The 21,251-nt window shown below is 40.4% G+C and overlaps 1 protein-coding gene across 1 annotated transcript; it reads right to left on the bottom strand.

The window, feature by feature from the left end:
* Nucleotides 1–729: 729 nt before the first annotated feature.
* RNF175 (ring finger protein 175) lies at nt 730–19,882 on the bottom strand. Its single transcript, XM_064450813.1, is given in 12 exon segments — nt 730–851; nt 1,542–1,663; nt 2,509–2,642; nt 3,305–3,425; nt 5,081–5,160; nt 5,162–5,189; nt 6,158–6,217; nt 6,219–6,313; nt 13,618–13,779; nt 15,038–15,215; nt 15,547–15,581; nt 19,745–19,882. Coding segments are annotated over 12 exon segments (1,275 nt in total).
* Nucleotides 19,883–21,251: the final 1,369 nt, after the last annotated feature.

Genomic DNA, 21,251 nt, shown 5'->3' with positions numbered 1-21,251 from the left:
GGTTAGGGTTTGTAAACACCTGTGTTTGAGAAGGTGGTTATTAGAAGTTGGGCCTTTCGAGCATGGTCACAGTAAGTCAAAGAGGACTTAATATAGGACCCCCGTATATAGGCCTCTCTGACTACCAAGCACACCATAAATGTTACCATTGTTAGAGCTTTTTGGAAATGGCCATTGGAAGATGTATGAGTTGCAATACAACAGCTCTGGAAAGAGGTGAGTGAAAAAAAGCTAATGGTAATCTTGTATTACCTTACATTAACCAAATAAACAAACTATTTGGGTGCCAATTTTCAGAATTTGCTGTCTACAAAGCCATTATTTGACTTAAAATTCTTCTCATCTGCTGCACAATTTTCTCTAGTCAGAATTTCAGCTGGAAGCCACTACCAATATATTTCATAATGAAACAGACTTAAAATATTTCTTCATCCCCCACCCTTTTTAGGGGATATTCATTCTAAGAAATAAGTAAATTTTTTTTCTTTCTAGCACAATCTTCCCATTAAATGCAGCAATTTCTTTTAATTCTTACTCTAAGAAAATAAAATAATGCTTTAATACCATGCTGTACAGCCTTGCTCTAATGCAAAAAGATACACTACCCTGCAAAAGAACTCTGGTTGAACCAGAGTCCAACCAACTGCTATTTTCTCTAGCCTTTTAAAATTACATACAGAATATGCATCTTATTTTAGACAGGTAAATAGCCAACACTTTGCCTTCTCACTAATAATCTGAATATTCTAGACCCAGTGAGTCATTAATGCCTTGGATAATGCCAATAAAAACCAGTTGCCAAACCACCAGATAGCGGAGCCATTCCAAAAGTTGTCTATACGATATGTGTGCTTTCCTACCTAATCTGTTGTTAAGGAAACTGGAGAGAAAATGCAACCATAGGTAAATCTTGGTGGTTTTCTTAGAATCAAAGGAAAAGTATTGGGTCAAAATTTTGAAATACCTTCTTTTCAAACCCTCTAATTTACTTCCTTTTTTTACAGGGGTAAGGTTAAATAAATATCTTCCCCACATATGGTTAAAATAGGCTTCAAAAAAGTAAGCCAAACTTCACTTCTACTCAAGCAAGTTTCTACAGATGCAGCAGCAGATCTTCAACTACTATTCAATTTGCTAAAGAGAGAATGTTGTTTACTAACTAGTAAGAGAAGGGGGAAAACCAGCACTTGTTCTTAAAGTGGATTATATAAAATTTTTTATTTCATTAAAGAGCAAAATCTGCTGCATGGCCTTTCTAAAACTGTGATTTACAGTCTTCAATATGTGCCTCTCATTACAAAAATTATTTCTGGATGTCTTAAAATGAAGAAGGAAAATATAGATGCACTTTTCCTAGCTTTCTTGGCATCTTAGATAAGATAAAACCAAACAGAACTATAATCTTCCTTAAATATCATTGTTCTTTCAAAATATTTGGTTTTCCACTTATTTAACGTGGCCATCTCATCCCTCCGCTGCAGATCAAAACAAGAATTAGTAAGTAATCAGGCTGCGGTTTTGAAAATCCAAATCAAAAGTACACTTGTCAGGGAGAGGGTATGGGTTACTTAACATCCTCTTCATATCAACTTTCTCAGGGCAGTATGGGCAAGTCTGGTTCTTGCCAACAGTGCACCAACCATGGATGCATGATTCATGAAACCTGGTATCAGGTGTATTGTTAAGGAATCTTTCAAATATAAACACGGCCCAGTGCATACAGCTGCAAACCTAGTCAAACCACCAACAGATAATTTTAATGACTGATTATGGATACTGCCTTGTTTTCTAACTGAGCAGTTTCAAATGACTTAAAATATTTAGAATATTTAGAAATATTTTAAAGTTGAATCTGATGTCTTGAACATCTGGACTGGTATTCATATTTTCCAGCTCACAAGAAGCCAGGATACTTTTATGAACGAGAGAAGGGGGTGATTAGTAAGATTTTTCCAGCACGTATGCAATACCTTTGGTTTTATTATCTGGAATGCAAAATGCTGAGTTGTTTGGTACCCCTGAGTATGAGTCACTGGGTCTTCTGTCAGGCTGTAGGGTATGTACGTGCTGTTGTTTGAGAAGTGTTCCACACCTGCCTTAAAACTACGCAGCAAACACAGCCCCAGGCACAGCTGGGGGAAATCCCCTGCAGTATATGGGAACCTGATTTAGCAGACCTGACCAATGGGTCAGCATGCCTGGTCTAACACGCTGCCAGGCACATGCACACCGGCTGCTCATGAAGTACCTGGAAGGCAGATTTAGGCCTGAAACGGAGGGTTACAGCCACACTTGCATCAGTTTGTCTGTCAAAAAGCTGCATGGCCTCAACTTGTGTCAGAGACCTGGAATATATGTTATGCCCCTATTTTTACTTTTGTGTTATGTTGTTTCTGAATGTGGTTTTGTTTCCTTTTTTCCTTAGTATTTATTGCTTATTGTTATTAATTTTTAATGCAGCATAAAGGAGGAGAAAACAACAGCTCCATAATTACATGGAAAGGATACACATGATTACAGGACAGCTGATAGGTATTTTCAATGATCCCTTCTTCATTTATATCCACAAAAATTTTCTGTCCGCAGACGGCGCAGATGTCATTGGACAAATTTTTTGTTGGCATGCCACTGCTGTTGTAAAACTGTCAAGATCCAGTTTACATGAAAAAAAAGAAGCCAAAACCCAACAAAATATTTGCTTAGAGCCAAGGATGCATAAACACATTTTAAGTGCCATCAAAGATAAGGGCATCACAAAAATGGCTACAGTTGTCTTACCTTACTAGTGCCAGGATGACCAGTTACCAAGAAATAATTAAAATCTTATTGCTGATGGAAGAACTTCAGCAACCATCTGCTTGATTTTAAGTAACTGGGACACCAGACAATTGTGCTGAGATAATCATCTTTGGGAAGGGAAGATAAGAGCTATGAAAAGAAAAGGGCAAGAAGAATCTTTCACAGACTTTGGGGAAGTAAGAAACTTGCCTTCCTGTGGGAAATGAGAAAATTATGTAGTCTGTTGTACATAGGGACCTGACTGTCGGAAGGCCCAAATCAGGCCCTGGCATATGTCACTGGCTACTACTTCATTAAGACTATACTTCTAATCGTAAGATTGACAAGGGAATTTCAACAGTTCGTCTGTGGCACAAGAACAGTGCTCCTCAAGGAAAAGTGAGGTTAGTTTACTGCAAGAGTATCCCGTAGCCCTTATACTCATGAACCCAAGGGCACAAGAGATTCAAGAGCTCAATTCCTGTCCTTGCAAGTGGCACTCAGGATGATGATCCCCAGCACTTACAGCAACGTTGGAAGCCATGTAGTCAGAACAAATCTTTACAAAGTTTCTTCCTATCACTCCATACTATAGTCCGTAAAAAAGCAGTGTCAAGGCAAAATGCATAGAGTCATCAGACTTGATTCTGTCATAAAACCACAAAAGAGTACTCATGTGAGTCTGTTTTTGACCAAAATGCCAGAATAAAATATCAACAAGATTTTTATTCCAGTTAGCTCCTGCTTCCTTCAAACTGCAGGTTTAGTTTAATTTTCTTTTGCAGCAGCAGACACCCTCATACTTGAAGTATCAATATGCTTGACAGCAAGCAATGTTGAAAGTAGGCTATGAACTGCTTTTGGAGCCACAGCTACTCAGCTCTGTTATAGGAAGGCCAAGCTGATGCATTTTCTTATAGAAAGGGACTTTGCTTAGGGTCTTCTTATACAGAACAATTAGATATATTTGATTGTTTCGCAGAAGCAACAAGATCAGCCAAATCTCAATAACATGTAAGATGCCAGTCAAAGAAATTTTAAGTTTCTGCAACTGAAAGAGGCCACTGTCCTCCTGAATACAAATTCCTTAGAAGAAAATCTTTGCTAAATTGCAGCAAGTGGTATTTAACCCCCCACCCTCAAAAAACACCAACCCAATGGAGTCTGCAAAAATATCAACATCTCTTCTCATCTCTCTGAGATTGTATGTGTTACAGGTCTTGGAAGACTGAAACCTGGCTACCAGATACTCATAAAATTGGAGCTTGACATTAAAAAGGACTTGTCATTTCTGCTGCAACAGGGCAAAAAGTAAGAACCTTTAAAATAGAGCTAACAAATTTTGTAGTTATATCTTTTAAATACACTGGTGGGGAAAGTTAGCTGGTTAAATAAAATACATCAGCAGATTAAAGCTTAACAGTATGGGTAACACAAGGCTGTCAAGTTTCTGCCAAGAATTTTCCATCAGAGCTATGTATTTTTGGGTTAATCAAGTATACAATGTATGGGCAATAAATCTGACACTTAAAAGAACAGCTGATTTACATATATGCAGTATCTCCAATACCTCCAAGAAATGTTGGATTTACAGCAGATGCATTATGTAGTTGATCTACATGCTCTTTAGGAATCCCTGGAATTTCTGGTCAGACGGCGCCTCAAACTGAGTCCAGCACAGTAGCTCTGTCTGGGCTGCTACTCAGACAGAAATCCTGGACAAACATAAAGAAAATTCAAATTCTATCCAGGCAAAAATTCAGGCTAGATTAAAAGGTTAGGTCGAGAATCATCTGGACATACAGTATTGTCTTTGACAATGGTCAAAATAAAAAGAAGAGAACCCCCTAGCAACATTATAGCCTAGTAGAGAAGGAAATCATAATTATCAGAAAGAATTATAATGTGGTTTTGATATGAATGTGCCTAACTATTTTTATCCATTACGTCAAGCCTTTTTATATCTCAGGTATGTAAATGAAGGACCGAGGATTAACTGAGCAGTTAATTTAGGGGATTAAATGAGTGAACACAGTGGCTGTATGAAGTTTAAGGTTTTTCCCCTCTTCACACCAGAAACACAAGTTGTAAAATGACTAAATACTAAACTTCAGACCATCTATGCAATAATAAAAATCAAGAAGTAAGAGAACCTACAGCTACACAACATAAAAGGGGTTTCATATGTTGAGGTGGGTGGTGAAGAGACCAGCCTGGAGCAATTTCACTGCAAACAAAGTAAAATCTATCAAACAGGAACTTATAACAGTTACCAATCCCAGTTTTACCTGAAGATACCTACCTAAAAAATAAATTAAATCCAAACATCGTAAATATTATGGCTAGATAACTCACAATTCCAACTGAATAATGCAGTTTATAAGATCAGGAGGAACCATTTGTAGACCAGCCTATGGATAAGAGAAAAGAAAGACTGCTCCAGACCTTGCGTATTTTGCAGAGTGGCACAAAATGCCACATACGTGGCTTCTGCTGAAGTATTCATATCAATTCAAGAGAAGTTTGACACTTCTGTGTTTCTCCCTTACTTAAAGGTGAATAAAAATATGTAACCTAGGAGATAGTAAAGGGAAAAAATCCCAAACCTTTTTGTTTTGCTTCAGTCTCCACAAGAAATGGTAATTGTGAACAGATTGCTAAATTAAAACTAACAGTTGGGAACTGTGAAGGAGGGAGACATAGGACAGAACAGACAACAGGTAAAAAATAACTAAGGTAAGTTAGATATAGTCAAGTCAGTATACCACCAATTAAATGTGTCTAAAATACTTAAAAGTTAGCAGAAGCAATCTCTGAACCATTAATAAATGTCTTTGTGAGCCCAGAGCGGAGAGGCAGAATTTCAGAAGACTGGAGAAGGAAGAATACAGACCTCTCTTTAGGGAGGCAAAGTGGGCTCTAAGGAATAAATTCAGACTATTTGTTATATATATATATACACCAAATTGAGCTCTTTAGGCTCAATAACACCTGGCATGACTGCTGATAAGAGTCTGCAGAATGAAAACCCAAGACGGACTGATGGAATGAATTTAATTTTAACTCTTGTTTAATTCTTTTTTATTTGCATGTCATGTTTGATAAACATTGGTTTAAAGGAACTTATTCATACTGCAGTTGGAAGATTCCTTCAAATTCAACAGCTAATGGCCCTTTTTGTAATCTGTGAAGATTTTTTTCCAGGGAAATTCTTATTTGCTCTTCTCCTTCTACAAGTTTTCTTTAAGAAACAATTTAAAAAACCTACAACACCACCAAAGAAACCAACCCACAAAAACCAAAACAACAAAAACCACCCCCAAAAAAACCACACAAAAAAATACCCAAACAAGGCAAAACCAACAAAAAGAGGATATACTATGGTGTTCTTCCTGAGAGAGTCTTGTGGGTTGCCCTGAAAGTGATGTAACCGGTAATAACTGAAGAGCGTTCCCCACATGGACAGAGATCTCCACCAGTAACGTCTGATGGTGAAATAAAGAGGAACAACTCACACCTGCAGCAGTGTGACTAACTGTTGGCAAGATTTAGATAGCAATGTCAGAATAATGGCACCCTATGGTTCCATTTTGCATGGTTAGGTTTGATTAACAGATTGCCAAACTGTAAAACTCATACAAAAAACTGTGATTTGTACAGCATCTGACACAGGAGGGCCTTTGACCTTAGCGTAATGATGTTAGTCTGCCTTGCACCCTGTAAATAATTAGTAATCCCAGTGTAATAAATGATTATAACACTGAGATACAACTCATCAGACCCCCACATCCTATCCTCAAAAAACCTGAACTGTTCTTTGACAGAGTTAATGCTACTGAAAAAAACATTGAAGCTTGTTTTCTAACTGAAATTATACGTGGTGACCACAGGGCTAAAGCTTTGGGAGCAAGATTTCTGAAATCAGTGGAGGCAGTTGTTTGGCCTTTAAGCCTTAGAGCTGCTCTTATAAGCTTTCAGAAAGGCACATTTGGCTGCATTAATCTGGGATGCCGCTCAGTTACATAACCACACTACTGAAGGCTTTTCTTAAAAACTCTTTCTACAGCACAACAAAACGCTGCAGCTTAAACTTTTAAACTTTTTTTTCTAAATTAATTTATATCAAACTTAATATGTATATTCGCTTGAATTGCCCACAATGATGAAATATTCTACTTCTTTTCCAATAAGTAAATATCTGAAACCCACTGAAGAGTCAAAAGCCCTGTAAGGTCAGTTGTCTTTATGATCACATTAATAAATTATGGATTTGAGGTTGTGGAAGCCTGATGATGACAAAGATAAAGCAAGGCTGACTTTAATATGTGTTTGTAGAGTTAGCTCCTGCATCTTTACAGAAAGGTTACTAAAAATTTTAAAAAAACAACAACAAACAAACCTGGTGGGAGACAGTTTTCAAATTTATGTTTGATTTGAGGGAGGGGGATTTTTTAAAAGCAAAGAAAAAGCACAATGTATCTAGAGTAAAAAGTTATCTCTGTGGAAGATAAATCTCCTGCCTTAACCCAAAAAGTACAGTTCTGAAGGAATGTATGTTACTCCCTGTGAAACCTAACACAGTTTTGCCACAGATTTCAACTGAAGCAGGACTGCATGATGATGATTATTATTTCAACTTCTTCTTTCTTCTTCAGAAAAAGGAGAAACTCTTTAAAAAAAATCCCTGCAAACCCCAGAAAGCATGCAAGTATTGAGCAAACTGGTATTCCACAATATAAGTTTAAAGAAATTAACAGATAGACACACCTGTAAAAGATAGCAACACAACATCATTAGATCACATCACTGTCACACATTCTGCACCCTGCAGCCCTGGCTTTATGGGGCCACAGTCTGCTGTTTGTGACCATAAAAGCGACAGAGCTCCTTCTGTGCCACACAGCCCTTCTGGCATGCTACCAGTTAGGGGCCACTACACATCCCTGACCGTGGAGCCTGAGGTCTCCTGGCTGTCACAGGTGGCCACCAAAGTCTCCCTGTTGCTTGCCTGCCTTGCTACTGTCCAACATGATCCCTTTCCAATGGGCTTACACACTGTGGGTTGCTTTTTTTTTTTTTTTTTTTTCAGTAGACTGAAAGTAAAATCTGAATTTAAGTGGCAAAGCCAAAACTGAATGGACACACATCTTCAGTAAAGTAGCTACTTTCTAATACAAATCTACAACAGAACTTTGTTATCACGTTAGCTGCAAAATGAAATGGTAATTAAGTAAAAAATGGCATCACAACCTTTTCTTGGGTGATGCTGTTATCAGATCAATTGGTATATATTGTTTGCAGTAATTATTTCAAGTTTCCTTATTGATTTTCACGTCTTCTAGATTGTTAATTATAATACTATTAGCCTCTACAGAAAATGCATGAGCATTTTGTCATGTAACTGAGGACAAAGATAGGAATCAGTCATACAGATGAAAACCCCAGTATTGATTTATTATTAATACTGGAAGGTCACCATCTGGACAATTCCATAAAATAATACATCTGCATTGCTGCTAAATGGGAGCTTTAACATCTGGATCATATTATTCCAAATTTTCCTCATCCACCCATCATAGCCAGAGGAATTTCCTGACAAATCAGATTGCTGCCCAAAGGTAAAATGTTTTTCTCATTACTATACTTTAAATGAGCTCAAAAAGACCTAGAACTGAAGTCAGCATCACCGTCATAGACAACTTTCCCATTTTCTAATTATGCAGATTAAATAGGTCATACAACTGAAAAACATCCATCTGTCCTCTGCTTCCCTCACAACAGTCCCCCACTCTGAGCAAGTAAGAATGCCCATCACCAGCAAATTCAACAGAAGAGCATTATACCACTATCCTTTCAATCTTATAGCATATGGTGAAAACTGCATACATAAAGAAAATAACTGTGTAATAATTAGATTTATTGTGACAGACTGACCTTACCAGAACTTGTTAACTTGGCAACGCAAGCTATCTGGCTCTCTAAAAATCTAGTTTCTTTTGATGTAGACATATTCAAATACTCAAAAACATATGCATGGAAGAAATAATAAATCAGCTGTTTGGGTTTTTTTTAAGGCTTAAATTAATATGGTTATACTTGATAGTACATTGGAAATTGGCAGGGATTTCTATATTAAGTATATCAACCAACCTTATTTTCAATATTTCCTTCATTACGTAGGTATAGCAATCAGTGCTGTCATAACTATGCTGCTTCATTTTTCAACCATATTCCAAAGCAGTTCTCATTACGTGACTGCCACATGATACAAGATATATAATCATGAAAATGGGCAATCACCTACAGGACCAGAAGTAAGGCTTTTGTGTTTGAGATTGTTCTGCAACCATGACAAATCTGCCTCTCTATCTCAGATATTTTAAGACTTTTATTATGCCAGGGGAGAAGAACTTTGTCCACATATATCATATTTATTTAATTTTCATCAATGGACAGCTTCCAATGGCAAGTAAATTGCATTACAATAATCAGCTGAGTACCTGATAGTTACAATTTCCTTTGGGAAAATACAGAGTCAGAACTCTAATAAGCTGTTTCCTTCCTTCCCCATTTGATATGCTAGGCTTCTGCCTCTATGTTATGAAAAATAGATAGGGTAGGCTAGGACAGATTAGGAATGGTTTTTCAAGGATGGTATTTCTCTGACTAGCAGTCTTCGTTGCCACCCCCCATCTCAGAGCACATAATATAGTTGCAAGCACATAAATGCCTGCACCTCACTGAGTTAAGAGAGTGCCAAATTTGATTGAAATGGAGAAATGAGAGCATTATCTGAACACAAATGCAAACTTATTGAAAATCAGGTTTTTACAGTGTGAATTAGCAGAACACAGCCTCCATATTTATTTTTTAAATTCTCAAATAACAATAACAAAATTCACAAAAATAACCAAGAAAAAATAATTTCCTTTAATCTGCTTCCTCATCATGTGGAAGTTAACCCCAATCTGTCAGCTGCCATCTAGAAGAAAAAACAAAATTGTGAAAGTAACCTGCATTTAATTTCAAGCTAAAACTTACTAGAAAAGCCCCTTTATTTATTCACCACCCCCCCTTCTCTGTGCTAGGGTCACACCCATATTACTTTATATGTAGCCGTCTGGTGAAGGGCAATCTCTCCCCTCTTGCCAAAATTATTCACAGCTGAACCTTGGTTGCTTTGCTGCAACTTTTTGCTCTTGCCTCTTTGAAATAGGAGCCTCCCCCAGCATGCCTTTTTTTCAGGAGACATTTTACATTCTTGATAAGCCTGGATAAGGCTCTTTTGGAAGGTACAGACTGTTGCTGTTTCTCTTGCATCTAGTGAGTAGTCGCCGCTTTTTGTTTTTTTGTTCTGTTTGAGCAAGCTAATGAATACCCTTTCCATTTAGGGCTGATTTTATGCTCCCTTTGACCTTCATTTCCGTTTTCTTTCAAAAAGAAACCAAACTTTTCTTTTTTACATGTTTGCAAAGCACTTTGAAGGGGAGGGTGGGAGTCAATCACTGCAATCCTTTGCTTTATTTCTACTAACAGGACTGTGCAATTCTCTCTGAGCTCTTACTATGTCTGAGAATAGCATGGGCATCCAGAGCAGCAATGTATATATGTAAACACCCACCATGACCTCAAAGAATCAAAGAGAAAGGTTTGTCAGCTGATGCTGCCTTCCAAGCCATGATATGCAATGGAGGGTTAGCTGCTTGTGTTGTTGATCTCTTGGGACAGAAAATAGAAAAGAGCAGTTTTTAATCAGAGAAAAGGAGCCTTAGGTTTACCCCTCCTATTGAAAATAGTATGTTCTACCTCTTCACCTGATTTCCCTTCTGTTTTACTCCTTAAGGTGCAAGCATGTTGTTACAAGCAGGGAAGATTGTTTGGTTTCCTCCCTTCAGTATTAGACGCTGTTGTGCATAACCTATATGTGAACTATATAGGCATAAACTAAGCAGTCAAAAAGCTGGATGGCAAGTAAGAGAAATGTGTAAGCAAGCAAAAGTAGAAGGCTATTTTCTCTTCAGTGAGCATGCGGTTGTTTTTCAAATTTTGACTTATTTAAATGTTTCCTACCAAATCAAACAGAAATGATATGCACATGAATGCAGGCATAATAACTGCCACCTGGAAGAGCTGTAATGCAGAAGTCTAGACCTGCCTGTACTTAGGGGAGCAGTAGATTTTTTTTATTTGTTTGTTTATTTTTATGTCAAATGGACAACCTCCTGTATGCATTAACTAAGTTGTTTAAATCCTAAATCCGACCACCTTTACAGGTTCTGCTCCTAAATCAGAACATTTCCTTATCTGATGTAACAACATATACTAGTTATTTTTCATCTGTCTTGTGTAAGGATCTCATTAATCATTCAACTTTGTATCGTAATGTTTGTCCTATTCATTAGTCTTCAAAGTATAGTGGATCAGATTTTGGCAGTTACTATACTTGTAGAAATTTGTAACTTTAGCATTGCTGCCTGACACGCTTTTGAAGAAAGCAAACTAGTGCAATGAGATCCACAGTGTGTTCAAAAACTATGCGAAAGTATCTGGATACAAAACATGAGGGCAGTTATAACTTAATAGACAAACTTGTAAGTTGTTTTCATGACAAATACTCTTAAGTTACTTAGCATGGAATAAATGCAGTAAACCATCTACTGGCAGAGACCCACTATAAGTAGTGTTCACTATTACAAAGTAAATTCATACACAGATAGATGGTAGGTGTGATAACATTTTAGTCTCCCAACTAAGCAGAGCGTGAAGCAGAATTACCAAAACTCAATGCAAAGTGAACTTCAGCTTCTGGTGCTACTATTTTTACTGAAAGGCTCTGCTTCAGTTCCTCTTTTATTGTAGAAGGAGGCCTTGCTGCTGCCACACAGTTATGCACTGAAAATTGAGGCCCCAAAATGTTTCTGGCGCAGATGTTTTGTTTATTTTACAATGCACTGCAAAACACAAAAACCATTACAAAGTCTTATGAAAGTGTTTTGGTGGTTGTAGTTGTACTGGAGCCTCCCTAAATTAGACTAAATGCATTTAAAAATTATTTTTTTCCATATTGGCTATGTCACTTTGTAGGTGTGACTGGCTCCCGTAAAGTAATAGTTGGGAATGAAGCTTCAATTGCTGAAGATTAAGTTACAGAAGTAATAGGACTGTAACAACTGTAGGCTACTGGCATTTTTGACAGAGGTTAAGCCTACGTAGTACACGTTAACTACCTTTAAGTACTGCTAAGGAGGATAATGCTGAAGCAACACATAGTCCATGCTGCTTAGACTCCCACAGGCTTTCCTGGGCACACAGGGACCTTCCCAGCTGCTTGTCATTGTATGCATACTTACAGCTCAAGTGTGTTTCAGCACTGATTTGATACCAGTCTCATGCAAAATATTTTCAGTGGAAAGGACAGTCTGAGTGACTTCAGTCCCTTCAGTGCTGTGTTCTTTATTCTAAATGTCTGTTGAAAACTTTAAGGCAAAAATTGATAGGAAAGAAATACTTGAGCACCTCTGAAATGAGATGCTAACATGAACATAAAATGATTAAATCTTATGGCAGAACTGGTGTAGAAGAGAAGCTAAAGAGAACGTAATGGTAAAGTAGTATCGTATATGATTACACTACATGTGCTTAGGTATTGTGTGCACTCAGGGTTAGGAGTGTGTGTTTGTGAAGGTAGAGAGTTATGACATGAAGCTAAAATCCTCAGTGAGCTGCGCTATCTGTCACTTCATTAGACAATTCACCTGTATGTGTGCTGCCATGACGAACATTTCATCACTGGTCCTAACTCTGTAAAGTATAGCTGAGGAGCTTGTTTCACAATCTCTGTATCGCAATTTTATGCCACTGTGAAACTCCACTAACAGTAAAGCTGTCATAGATCAGGCTAGTTTTATATCCTCTACTAAAACGGTTTCTGTAAATTGTATCAAGGTTTCATTCTCTACTGTTTAATGGACCTGTCAAATCAGGGATATGATGCTTCAGAGTCTAAGGAGCAATTGCCAAGAGATACAGTATTAATCATGAGAGTTATTGATGTCACTGCTATGAAGAAATTCAGTTACCAAAAACTGGATTTCAGTCTACAGATGGCTTAGGGCACTCATCAGCTGATGAAGATAGAAAAGCGAAGAAGCTGCTTCTGTGCTTAAAATTCTGCCTGCCTGAAATATCTGAGTAATCCCCATTGACTGTTTAACATTTACTTAAAACTCACATTGCTTTTTAAGGACTGGCCCTTTCTGGATGCCTAACTTTTTTTTTTAAACTACTGAATAGGGAGGTCAGGGGTGGAAATCATGTCACTCTAGTTTTCTCAGGTTTGCAGAGAAGTCTGTGGTAGGGGAAAGGAAGTGAGCACCGTAAGACCCAGTTTTAGCACCTTAACCACAAGACCACCTTTCTCTCTAATTAGGCATGTGCATGAGTAACTTAATGAATAGGGGCCTTAGGTTCTCTCTGTAAACCCTTTGTAGCGTTACTTCAGCTAGATAAGGGTAACAACTTTGCTATCCTACCTAGTCCATTATTAGATGGTTGTTTGAAAACTCAGACCCTTTTCCTTATAAGCTTTAAACTGCTAAAGACTGACCACAGCATCAGTATGCATACTCAGAAAATAAAACAAAAGTTCTTTTCTTCCTGCATAAAAGCTATTCTCCACCTGACCAAAAGCCATGGCTTGTTGCTTTCCACAGACGCTCAGTTGTCTTGCTAGGTGTAAACCCTTAAAAGTATGTCATGACTGCCAGCTGTTACTTGAGAAAGACGATTATCTTAACCACTACAGCTCCAAAACCTCTGGCTTTCTGACAAGCTGTTCACATTGCATGATCGACAGTGTCTTGGTTTCCACTGAACATGCACAATCGGGGCAACAACCAAGGCTGCAATGAGAACAAGAACCATTTCCATATGCATTGATTCACAGCCATGATGCTTCGCATGCATCTTCCGATGTTGCAACGTGAAAAGAAAATATGCATGCTATTTTAAAACAAACAAACAGTCTAGCATGATTTGTTATACCTAGAGGTGGCAGTAAGCCTATGTACGAAAGACACGAAGAAATAGGTTAGTGTTGTTATGCATGAAGATATAAGGTAACAAACTAGATGAGAATACTTGGTCTTTTTAACTGGAACTATTATCCTGAAAAAGGAAATGTAGGGTAAAGTTAAGGTCAGGGAGTTGTCTTTTCTTCTTTTCTTTTTTTCTGGTAACTCAGTCCTGAACATAAATATACCCACAAATATATAGCGCCTGTGAATTTTAAGCAGACATTTCATAATCGTAGATCTAAGCCCTGCATAATCTCTTAGTCCAAGGTAAACGCAAACTCAGAAGAGGGTTTAAACCCCTGTTTCAGCTTAATTCCCTATAAAGTGAGAATTGTATCTGGTATTTATCTTCCTTCTAGAGTTAATGAAAGTTTTCTTCAATCCCTGAGAAAGTAGGGGATTGTCTTGGAGCTATAAATCAGCCTCCTTCATAACTAAAGCTGAGTGAGCTTCTGTGTTACATCGGAGCCTCATACACCTGTAGTAAGAATGTGAGCTTGACTCAAATTACCCTGGATGTTAGTTTTGCTCTGACCTGGAGCTTTGTCGGTCTACATTTCAGGACTTAACAGCACTGCCTGGCTTCTAGATCTGTGTACGCACAGAGTGCGACCCAGCTACACCCCTAAACAAAGCTGAAGAGACAGACTTGCACTGTCTCCTTTCCCCTTCCACGCTCTGGTCCCTGTGGGGAGAAACACCATGTGCATATGCTGGAAGGGAGCTGCAGCATGTTCTGGTTGACATCTGCCCTGGATGATTTGCAGATCAAGACCTCGTGTCATGGTGGCTGATGGGCAGCGTTAAAGCAGTTGGGATCCAGATTTGAGCAAGGAACTATGCAAAAGCCCAAAGCCGTTCTTTGCTGCTATGACTTGCTATGTTAGCCAAACCTGGAATCCAACTAAAACTTTTGACTTTGCAAAAAATCTGGGTATATGTTTAAAATGTGATTCTTTCCCATCCCTTCTTCAGAAGCAAAAGAGCAACAGTAGCCACGCTTTTTTTCATAATAAAAAGTCGTGGCTACACGATGGATGCTGCACTCAGGTGCCACAGCACCGAAGCGGGTACCGATACCCGCGTCCAAACGCCTTTCTCCCCGGTTTTATGCAAGCACCGCGGAGTACCACATCACCTTTGCCGACAGGCATGCTTGCGGTAAGTATCTCAGAGCATCCCACCGGTGCGATGGGCTCGCTGTCCCTCAGGGCGCGACCACGGGTGCCCCCTGACGGGCAGCGCGCCGGCGCCGGGCGCCCTGGCGGGGCGAGCCGCTGGCTGGGGGTAGCGCCGCCCATGGGCGTCCTGCGGAAGGGGAAGGCGGCGGCGGCGGGATAAGCAGCTTTTCCTCTCCGCCCCCTGCCAAGCAGGCATTAGAATGACGGTTAAAGGACCATTTCTTCATATTAGACTTGCAAGGATAGGAAGTGTTATATTTATTGGACCTAAAGGAAAACAGTGTGCTACAAAAGCAATCTCTGTAATGATTGCTGTAAAGCTGTTCCCTGTTTGGTTTTGCTGAGGAACTCCTTAAACTGACAGAATAAAAAGTACCAGTAAAACTTTTCAAGAAAAGAAAATTCTTTACCAACTACGCTTCTGTGAACAAAATGTTAAAGGTTTCTGGTATCACTATAAATATACAATTCATTTAACAAAACATTTGCAAGCAATATGTCAATTAACTTACCTCCATCGTTCCTCTGTTGATAATAAATCATTTTCCTGAAACACATTCAAAACAAGTATTATAACTTCACTGTGGACAACAGCCAGATGGGTTTTCTTCTCTTAACCCTCACTGCCCTTTCCGTCCTGTGAGTTGCTGGATATGTTGGCAAGTTCCTCTGCTCCTCTCGCCTGGAAACTGCTTAGAAACCCCGCAGCTACACTGAGGATGGTGGTCACGCAATTTCAATGGCTGTGATGCACAATGTGTGCAGCTAACGAACTCCCTCAGGGTGACTGACCGACGGAGACGATGGCATACTCTAGAGGCCTACAGTTGTAGCATAACTTTAGCGAAAAGGGACCTTGGCAGTTATCTAGACCAACATCCAGTGCAAAATAGAGTGAAGGACATCAGGTTGCTCAGGGCTGAGTCCACCTGAATTATCAATATCTCAATGGATGAATATTTCACTGCCCCTCCTGGCCTCCTGTGGCAGTGAATTATCTTTTTCTTCTTCAGTACATGAGGACAAAAATCACTGCAGCAAAATTAGCAAGCTGATGTTTAAATGAAATGCCTCCTAGACTTAATAAAAAAGGTCTAAGTCTGATCTTTCAGCTACTCGAATTAGGCAGCTGTACAGAATAGCTCACAGAAAAAAGGCTGAAAAGGGGAATTTGAGAGTATTCAATGAAGTCTAAAGGTAGTACTTCTGGTTCCAAACTGGGTTCTATCAGAAAACATCATTATAAACAATGGTGCTTAGTTCTTGTTTTTCCTTCAAAAGCTTCCAATTCTGTAAATAAGTCCTTAAATTTTCTATAAAAATTCTAAAACTCAAGGGGATAAATTTTTCTGATTTTTATGAATGTTTGCATTTTTTCAGTTGAAATGTCTGTGTTTGGTGGTGGTGGTCGTTGTTGTTGTTAATATAACTTGAAGCGTCAAGGTGCTACTTTATTTTGTACATGTACAATTTTTGTACATGGCTATTTTTGCCATGTACATCTTAGCCCTATGGGTGATGTGTCCTTGCATTTTGCTCTGAAAACCGAGGGATATGCTGTGATTTTACCATCTGCCTTAAGCAGCTGTGTGGCACTTTACTTGTCTAAGGGAGAAACAGGGAATGCCAGTCATCATTCACATGGGGAAAGATGTACACTTTTAGATGAATTTAGGCACCAAAAGGTATAGCTGCACCTAGCAGAAACTTCAAACCCATCTAGATGCCCAGCTGCCACTCTCTGCTTCCTCAGCTCCTCTTGCTGTTTCTGTCAGATAAAACTATGAGGAAAGTGGCTCCTGATGTCTCATCTTTGGAGGTCATGAGGATTGAGTTCAATGAATAAGGAAGGAGAAGAAAAAAGAAGTCTTCATTATACTTTTTCAGAGTCAAGTAAAGGCGTTGACAGTCTAGTCTTAGTCAGCAAATACCATAAAAAAGAGGCTTGCCTTGCAGTTCATATGTATGCTAATGTACCTTTACAAAAGTACAGGACTACACATCTGCAAACTCTAATCTCATTAAAGCTGAATTAAATTGCAACAATTACATTATATAGCTCAAAGAAGAGATGTGTTTCTATTCACACTGCATTATTTATTTGTTTACCAGCTAGCAAGTAACAGGGAACTTGCAGATTCTGAAAATGCATCCATATCTTGCTAATGGAAACTGATTTCTGTTGTTACTATGCAATAAAACTGCAAATACACTCGAGAGAGTTTAGATCCCACTTTCTTCAACATTGTACATGGTACTATTTTGACTCTGTAGTAAGCTAGGGACCAGTTAAGAGGAAGGCTATTGGGCCTTAAAAATAAAATGAGCTTCATTTCAAAGGCAGCAGACCATTTGCTAGTATTTCATCATATTCTATTAGCATACTTCTTCCCAACTTCTTAAAGTGAAGAGCTTGTACAAAATACTGACCTTTTTGGTTCCCCGCCCCCAACGCATACTGACAATGACACTTTTGCTGTAAGTATCAGCCCATCTGTGCCAGAATTTGGATGTGGCAGTGGTTAAATAAATGGAAAAAAATTTACAAAATCCACACAGTGTTTTTAACTTTATTTAGGATACTGCACAGCCAAATGAATCCTTGCATCTCCAGACTTCCCTTTTTAAACTCTAATTGCTCTTCTCCCCTATGGCAGTGGCAATGGTTTGGTGATGAGGGCTGCCCTGTACTGTGGGGCTGTGCTGCATGAGGCAAAGACCAGAGCAGCTGGTAAAGGCTTGTCACAGCAGAGCAGCTAGGAAGGGCTTTATCCATAGGGTGAAGGACTGGACAGGAATGAGTAAGGGTAGTACCATGAGATGCTGCTACCTGGGTGCTGCAGTTTGCGTATAGAAGGACGGACAGTGGAGTATGTTGATGGTGGCTACGGGGAAAGACAGCGAGCAGAGGCAAATGCTACACAGCAGCACTGGGCTGTGTGTGCAGCAGTGGGCATTAGGCACAGACTAACCCTGTCCATGAAGGTTGGGTATGCAATGTAGAGGAAAGCGTCGGGGACTGCTGCGTGGCATGGGAGTGAGGGGGAGAGTATTGTGGGGGCTGGCAATGGGGAGAGGACAGTGAAGCCCTGTTTAGGTGTGTAGGCAAACTAAGGTAGTTGAAAGTTTTATTTGGTCCCCAGGAAAAGGACAATTAAAGGTTTTGGACCCAGCTAGGGACTGTAACATTGGTGTGTAATGGGTGATCGGTGAATGTATGGCCACTGGAATGTCAGTGTCCCCTCATTAGTGGCAAGCTGTGACCTGGCCAAAAAGGTATTTGCTATAAATGCTAAACTGCTGTCTAACTCCAGTGTCCATCAGCAGCAGACAGGGATAAATACTAGATGCCATTTGTCCAGCCAGGGCCTTTCTTCTGGCTGCTGGGTAAAAAGCACTTGCTAACGAGGTGTAAACTAACATTATCCACCTAAAACTGGAAAGAACAGGACAGAAAATAATACTGGCTTAAAAGGATAAGCAGAATGGCTTTTATATGAGTAGAAGAACTGTTTTCTTGTCACAGTCCAGGTAAATCGCTGTTCACGATGGGCTGAAATAAAACCTTCATAGCAGACAAGCAGATGCTATGATGAACACTTTAACTTCCCCAGTTGGATGACTGAGAGTTTTGGGGTTTTTTAATCTTGAAAAAAGTAATTTCTCCAAATATACCTGCATTGCTCATTATCATTGATCTCACCTTTTATTGCAGTGTTGTACTGGTTTTGCAGTATTTATTGCGCCTTGTTTTAAACTAGATTGCAAGGTTGTTGCAGGAAGGGCCAGGTATTCCTATGTATGCTTTAGCCACTAAGCACCCAAAAATTGTGCCTGGGCTTTTTGATACTACTGCAGTTCTAATGAAGAGTAATTATGATTAATGCATAGAGTTGTATGGAAAGCTACCGTCTCACCATGTGCCAGCTGTCGTAAAATCCTGGAAAGGCTGTGCAAGGGCAGGGAAAGGTTGAAAGTTTCTTGATAGCTCCATTTTCCAAGAGGGAAGGAAAAAAGTGTAGGGGTGAATGAGGGCCCAACAGCCTCGCTTCCCAGGAGCTGGTGGGCAAAGGGGTGCCTGGCCCAGGCCAGGAGAGGTGAGTGATGCCAAGCCAGGGAGCTGGGAAGCACAACCGCCCCTGTATTTTGGGGCAGGGGCGCTGGGTTTAGGTTGAGGTCTGGGTTTGTCTCTGCCCCTTCCCACGGAGGCCTGGGGAGTGCCTGGGCATCCCCCAAGGTCCCTGATCCCTCGCAGCCCGTGGGGCTGAAAACGTGGCTCCCCATCACACGGCAAACACCACCTCTTACACATGCACCTGTACACATACACACACACCGCCACACACACCATACACACAGAGCTATAGACCCCTCCCCACAGCCTCCCTAACACCTCCCGCTGTCACCAGCGCCTCTCCAGTTGCCCTCCTCCTCCCTCCAGCCCTGCTGCTGTGACTCCGGGATCTGTGCCACAGCCATGGTGGCAGCCGTTCCCCCACCCACAGGTGGGACGGAAGGTGCCACCACTGGATGCCAGCCATAGCCTGTGGCCTGTCAGCAGTGGCACTGGTGGGTGGCCATTTGGCAGCGGCATGGCAGGGGGCATGGGGAGCCTCAAGATGCTGGTGCTGGAGCTGGGGAATGCTGGGGTCGGCTTGGCTTTGCTCGTCTGTCCCCATTCCCCCAGCCCATGTCACAGAAGCGATATACATAACGGTTGGGGTTGTTCTCCCTCTGAGGTTCACTGGCACTGCTGTCACCAGCCTGGGGCTCTGGGCTGGCCTCAGGAGCTCCCTTGGCCGTGATGCCTGGGTGGGCATGTGTGTCCAGACTGCTGCTGAGGGCCATTGGCCTCTCCCACCTCTGCTGCCCCTTTTAAACACAGCAAGGACATATGTGTCTTTATTAAATATTCTCCCTGTTGGGTTTGCTTCCTGTGCCTGACAAACAGCTGTGGGGAAGTGGCTTGTTTGCGTTCCCTTGAGCATGCCACTCGACACCTCCCAAGGCAGCAGCTGATCAAACTTTATTATTGTTTGTTGTTGCCAGGTTATTACTTAATTTTGTTATCTGTTGCATGAGATGCCAAAATGGAGGTGGTGTGTGGTGTCCTAGCCTTTTCTAAGTCTGATGTTGAGGATCCTGAAGAGATGGCCACCTGTACAAGTCCCGAATGGCCGTGAAGTGCTTCGTTTCTAAGAGGCAAGGTTGACGAGGGCTTGACGTGGTCCTTCACTTTTTGTATAGTGCGGCAGGAGGTTTTTAGTGTCTCTCTTGCACAGGGGGATAAATAACAGTAGTTAGTGTATACGTACTCACATGTAGCAGGCACGAGTCCTGCCATGAAGGAAGCAGAGGATGACCCTTGTCGTGTGACATCCCCTGCAGTAACCCAAGGTTGGCACAGCTCTGAAGTAGTGCGGAGCAGCCGGGGGCTTGGGTTTGCAACTGAGTGCTGTTCAGGTATGGCAGCTTCACAGATAGCTCTCTGCTAGCTGGCTGATGCTCCAGCTGGAGTCTCCTGCCAGTAAGACCTGTGCAGCCTCTGCCACAAAGTTCTCCCTATGTGGCAGGGCTGTGTGCAGCCCCTAGTACGTGCACGAAAAAATGCTAGAGTAATACAATTAATTCATATCAGTCACTGGTGGTAAGGAAAGGCCTTATCTGGAAAAGGTAGTGGGCTAGTGGTACATTTCCCTATGAGTACATATAATTTTTTAAAATTACAAAAATAATACAGTGGGTTGCATGTCATAAACTCATGCAGTTTCATTGTATACTGGCCATTTAACCCAGAATATCCTGCAAAACCTTCACAATAACCTTAAATCCCTAAAAATTGTTCTGTTATAAAAGTAGTAGCTTTATACTTCCAAGTGCTCTTTAAAATGCAACAGCAGGATCTCTTTTTTGTGAAAGTTGGAAGGCTAAAGTGCATTTACCTCTAACAAAGCAAAAATATTCAAGGGAAAAAGTTTTATATATTTTTATCCTATTTTTTCCCTTTCTTTCTTATATTTTAATAACTAGAGCTAAGCAGCCAAAATGAGACTGGGCAACAGAGGAACATTTTGGCATAAAAATAGTGCCCATGATCAGCACACACATACTGTACCTTTGTAACACTTATCAAGCAAGAGTCTCGGAGCACTTGGCAGAAATCTAATCAAAGCCAAGGAGCTGTGTAAGATAGCGTAAACCGAATCACAGCAATTTA

The sequence above is a fragment of the Phalacrocorax carbo genome, chromosome 4 (assembly GCF_963921805.1).
Source record: "Phalacrocorax carbo chromosome 4, bPhaCar2.1, whole genome shotgun sequence".
In the NCBI taxonomy this organism is placed as follows: domain Eukaryota; kingdom Metazoa; phylum Chordata; class Aves; order Suliformes; family Phalacrocoracidae; genus Phalacrocorax; species Phalacrocorax carbo.
Note: the sequence above shows the minus strand (reverse complement) of the source record. Positions and strands in the feature narration are given on the sequence as shown.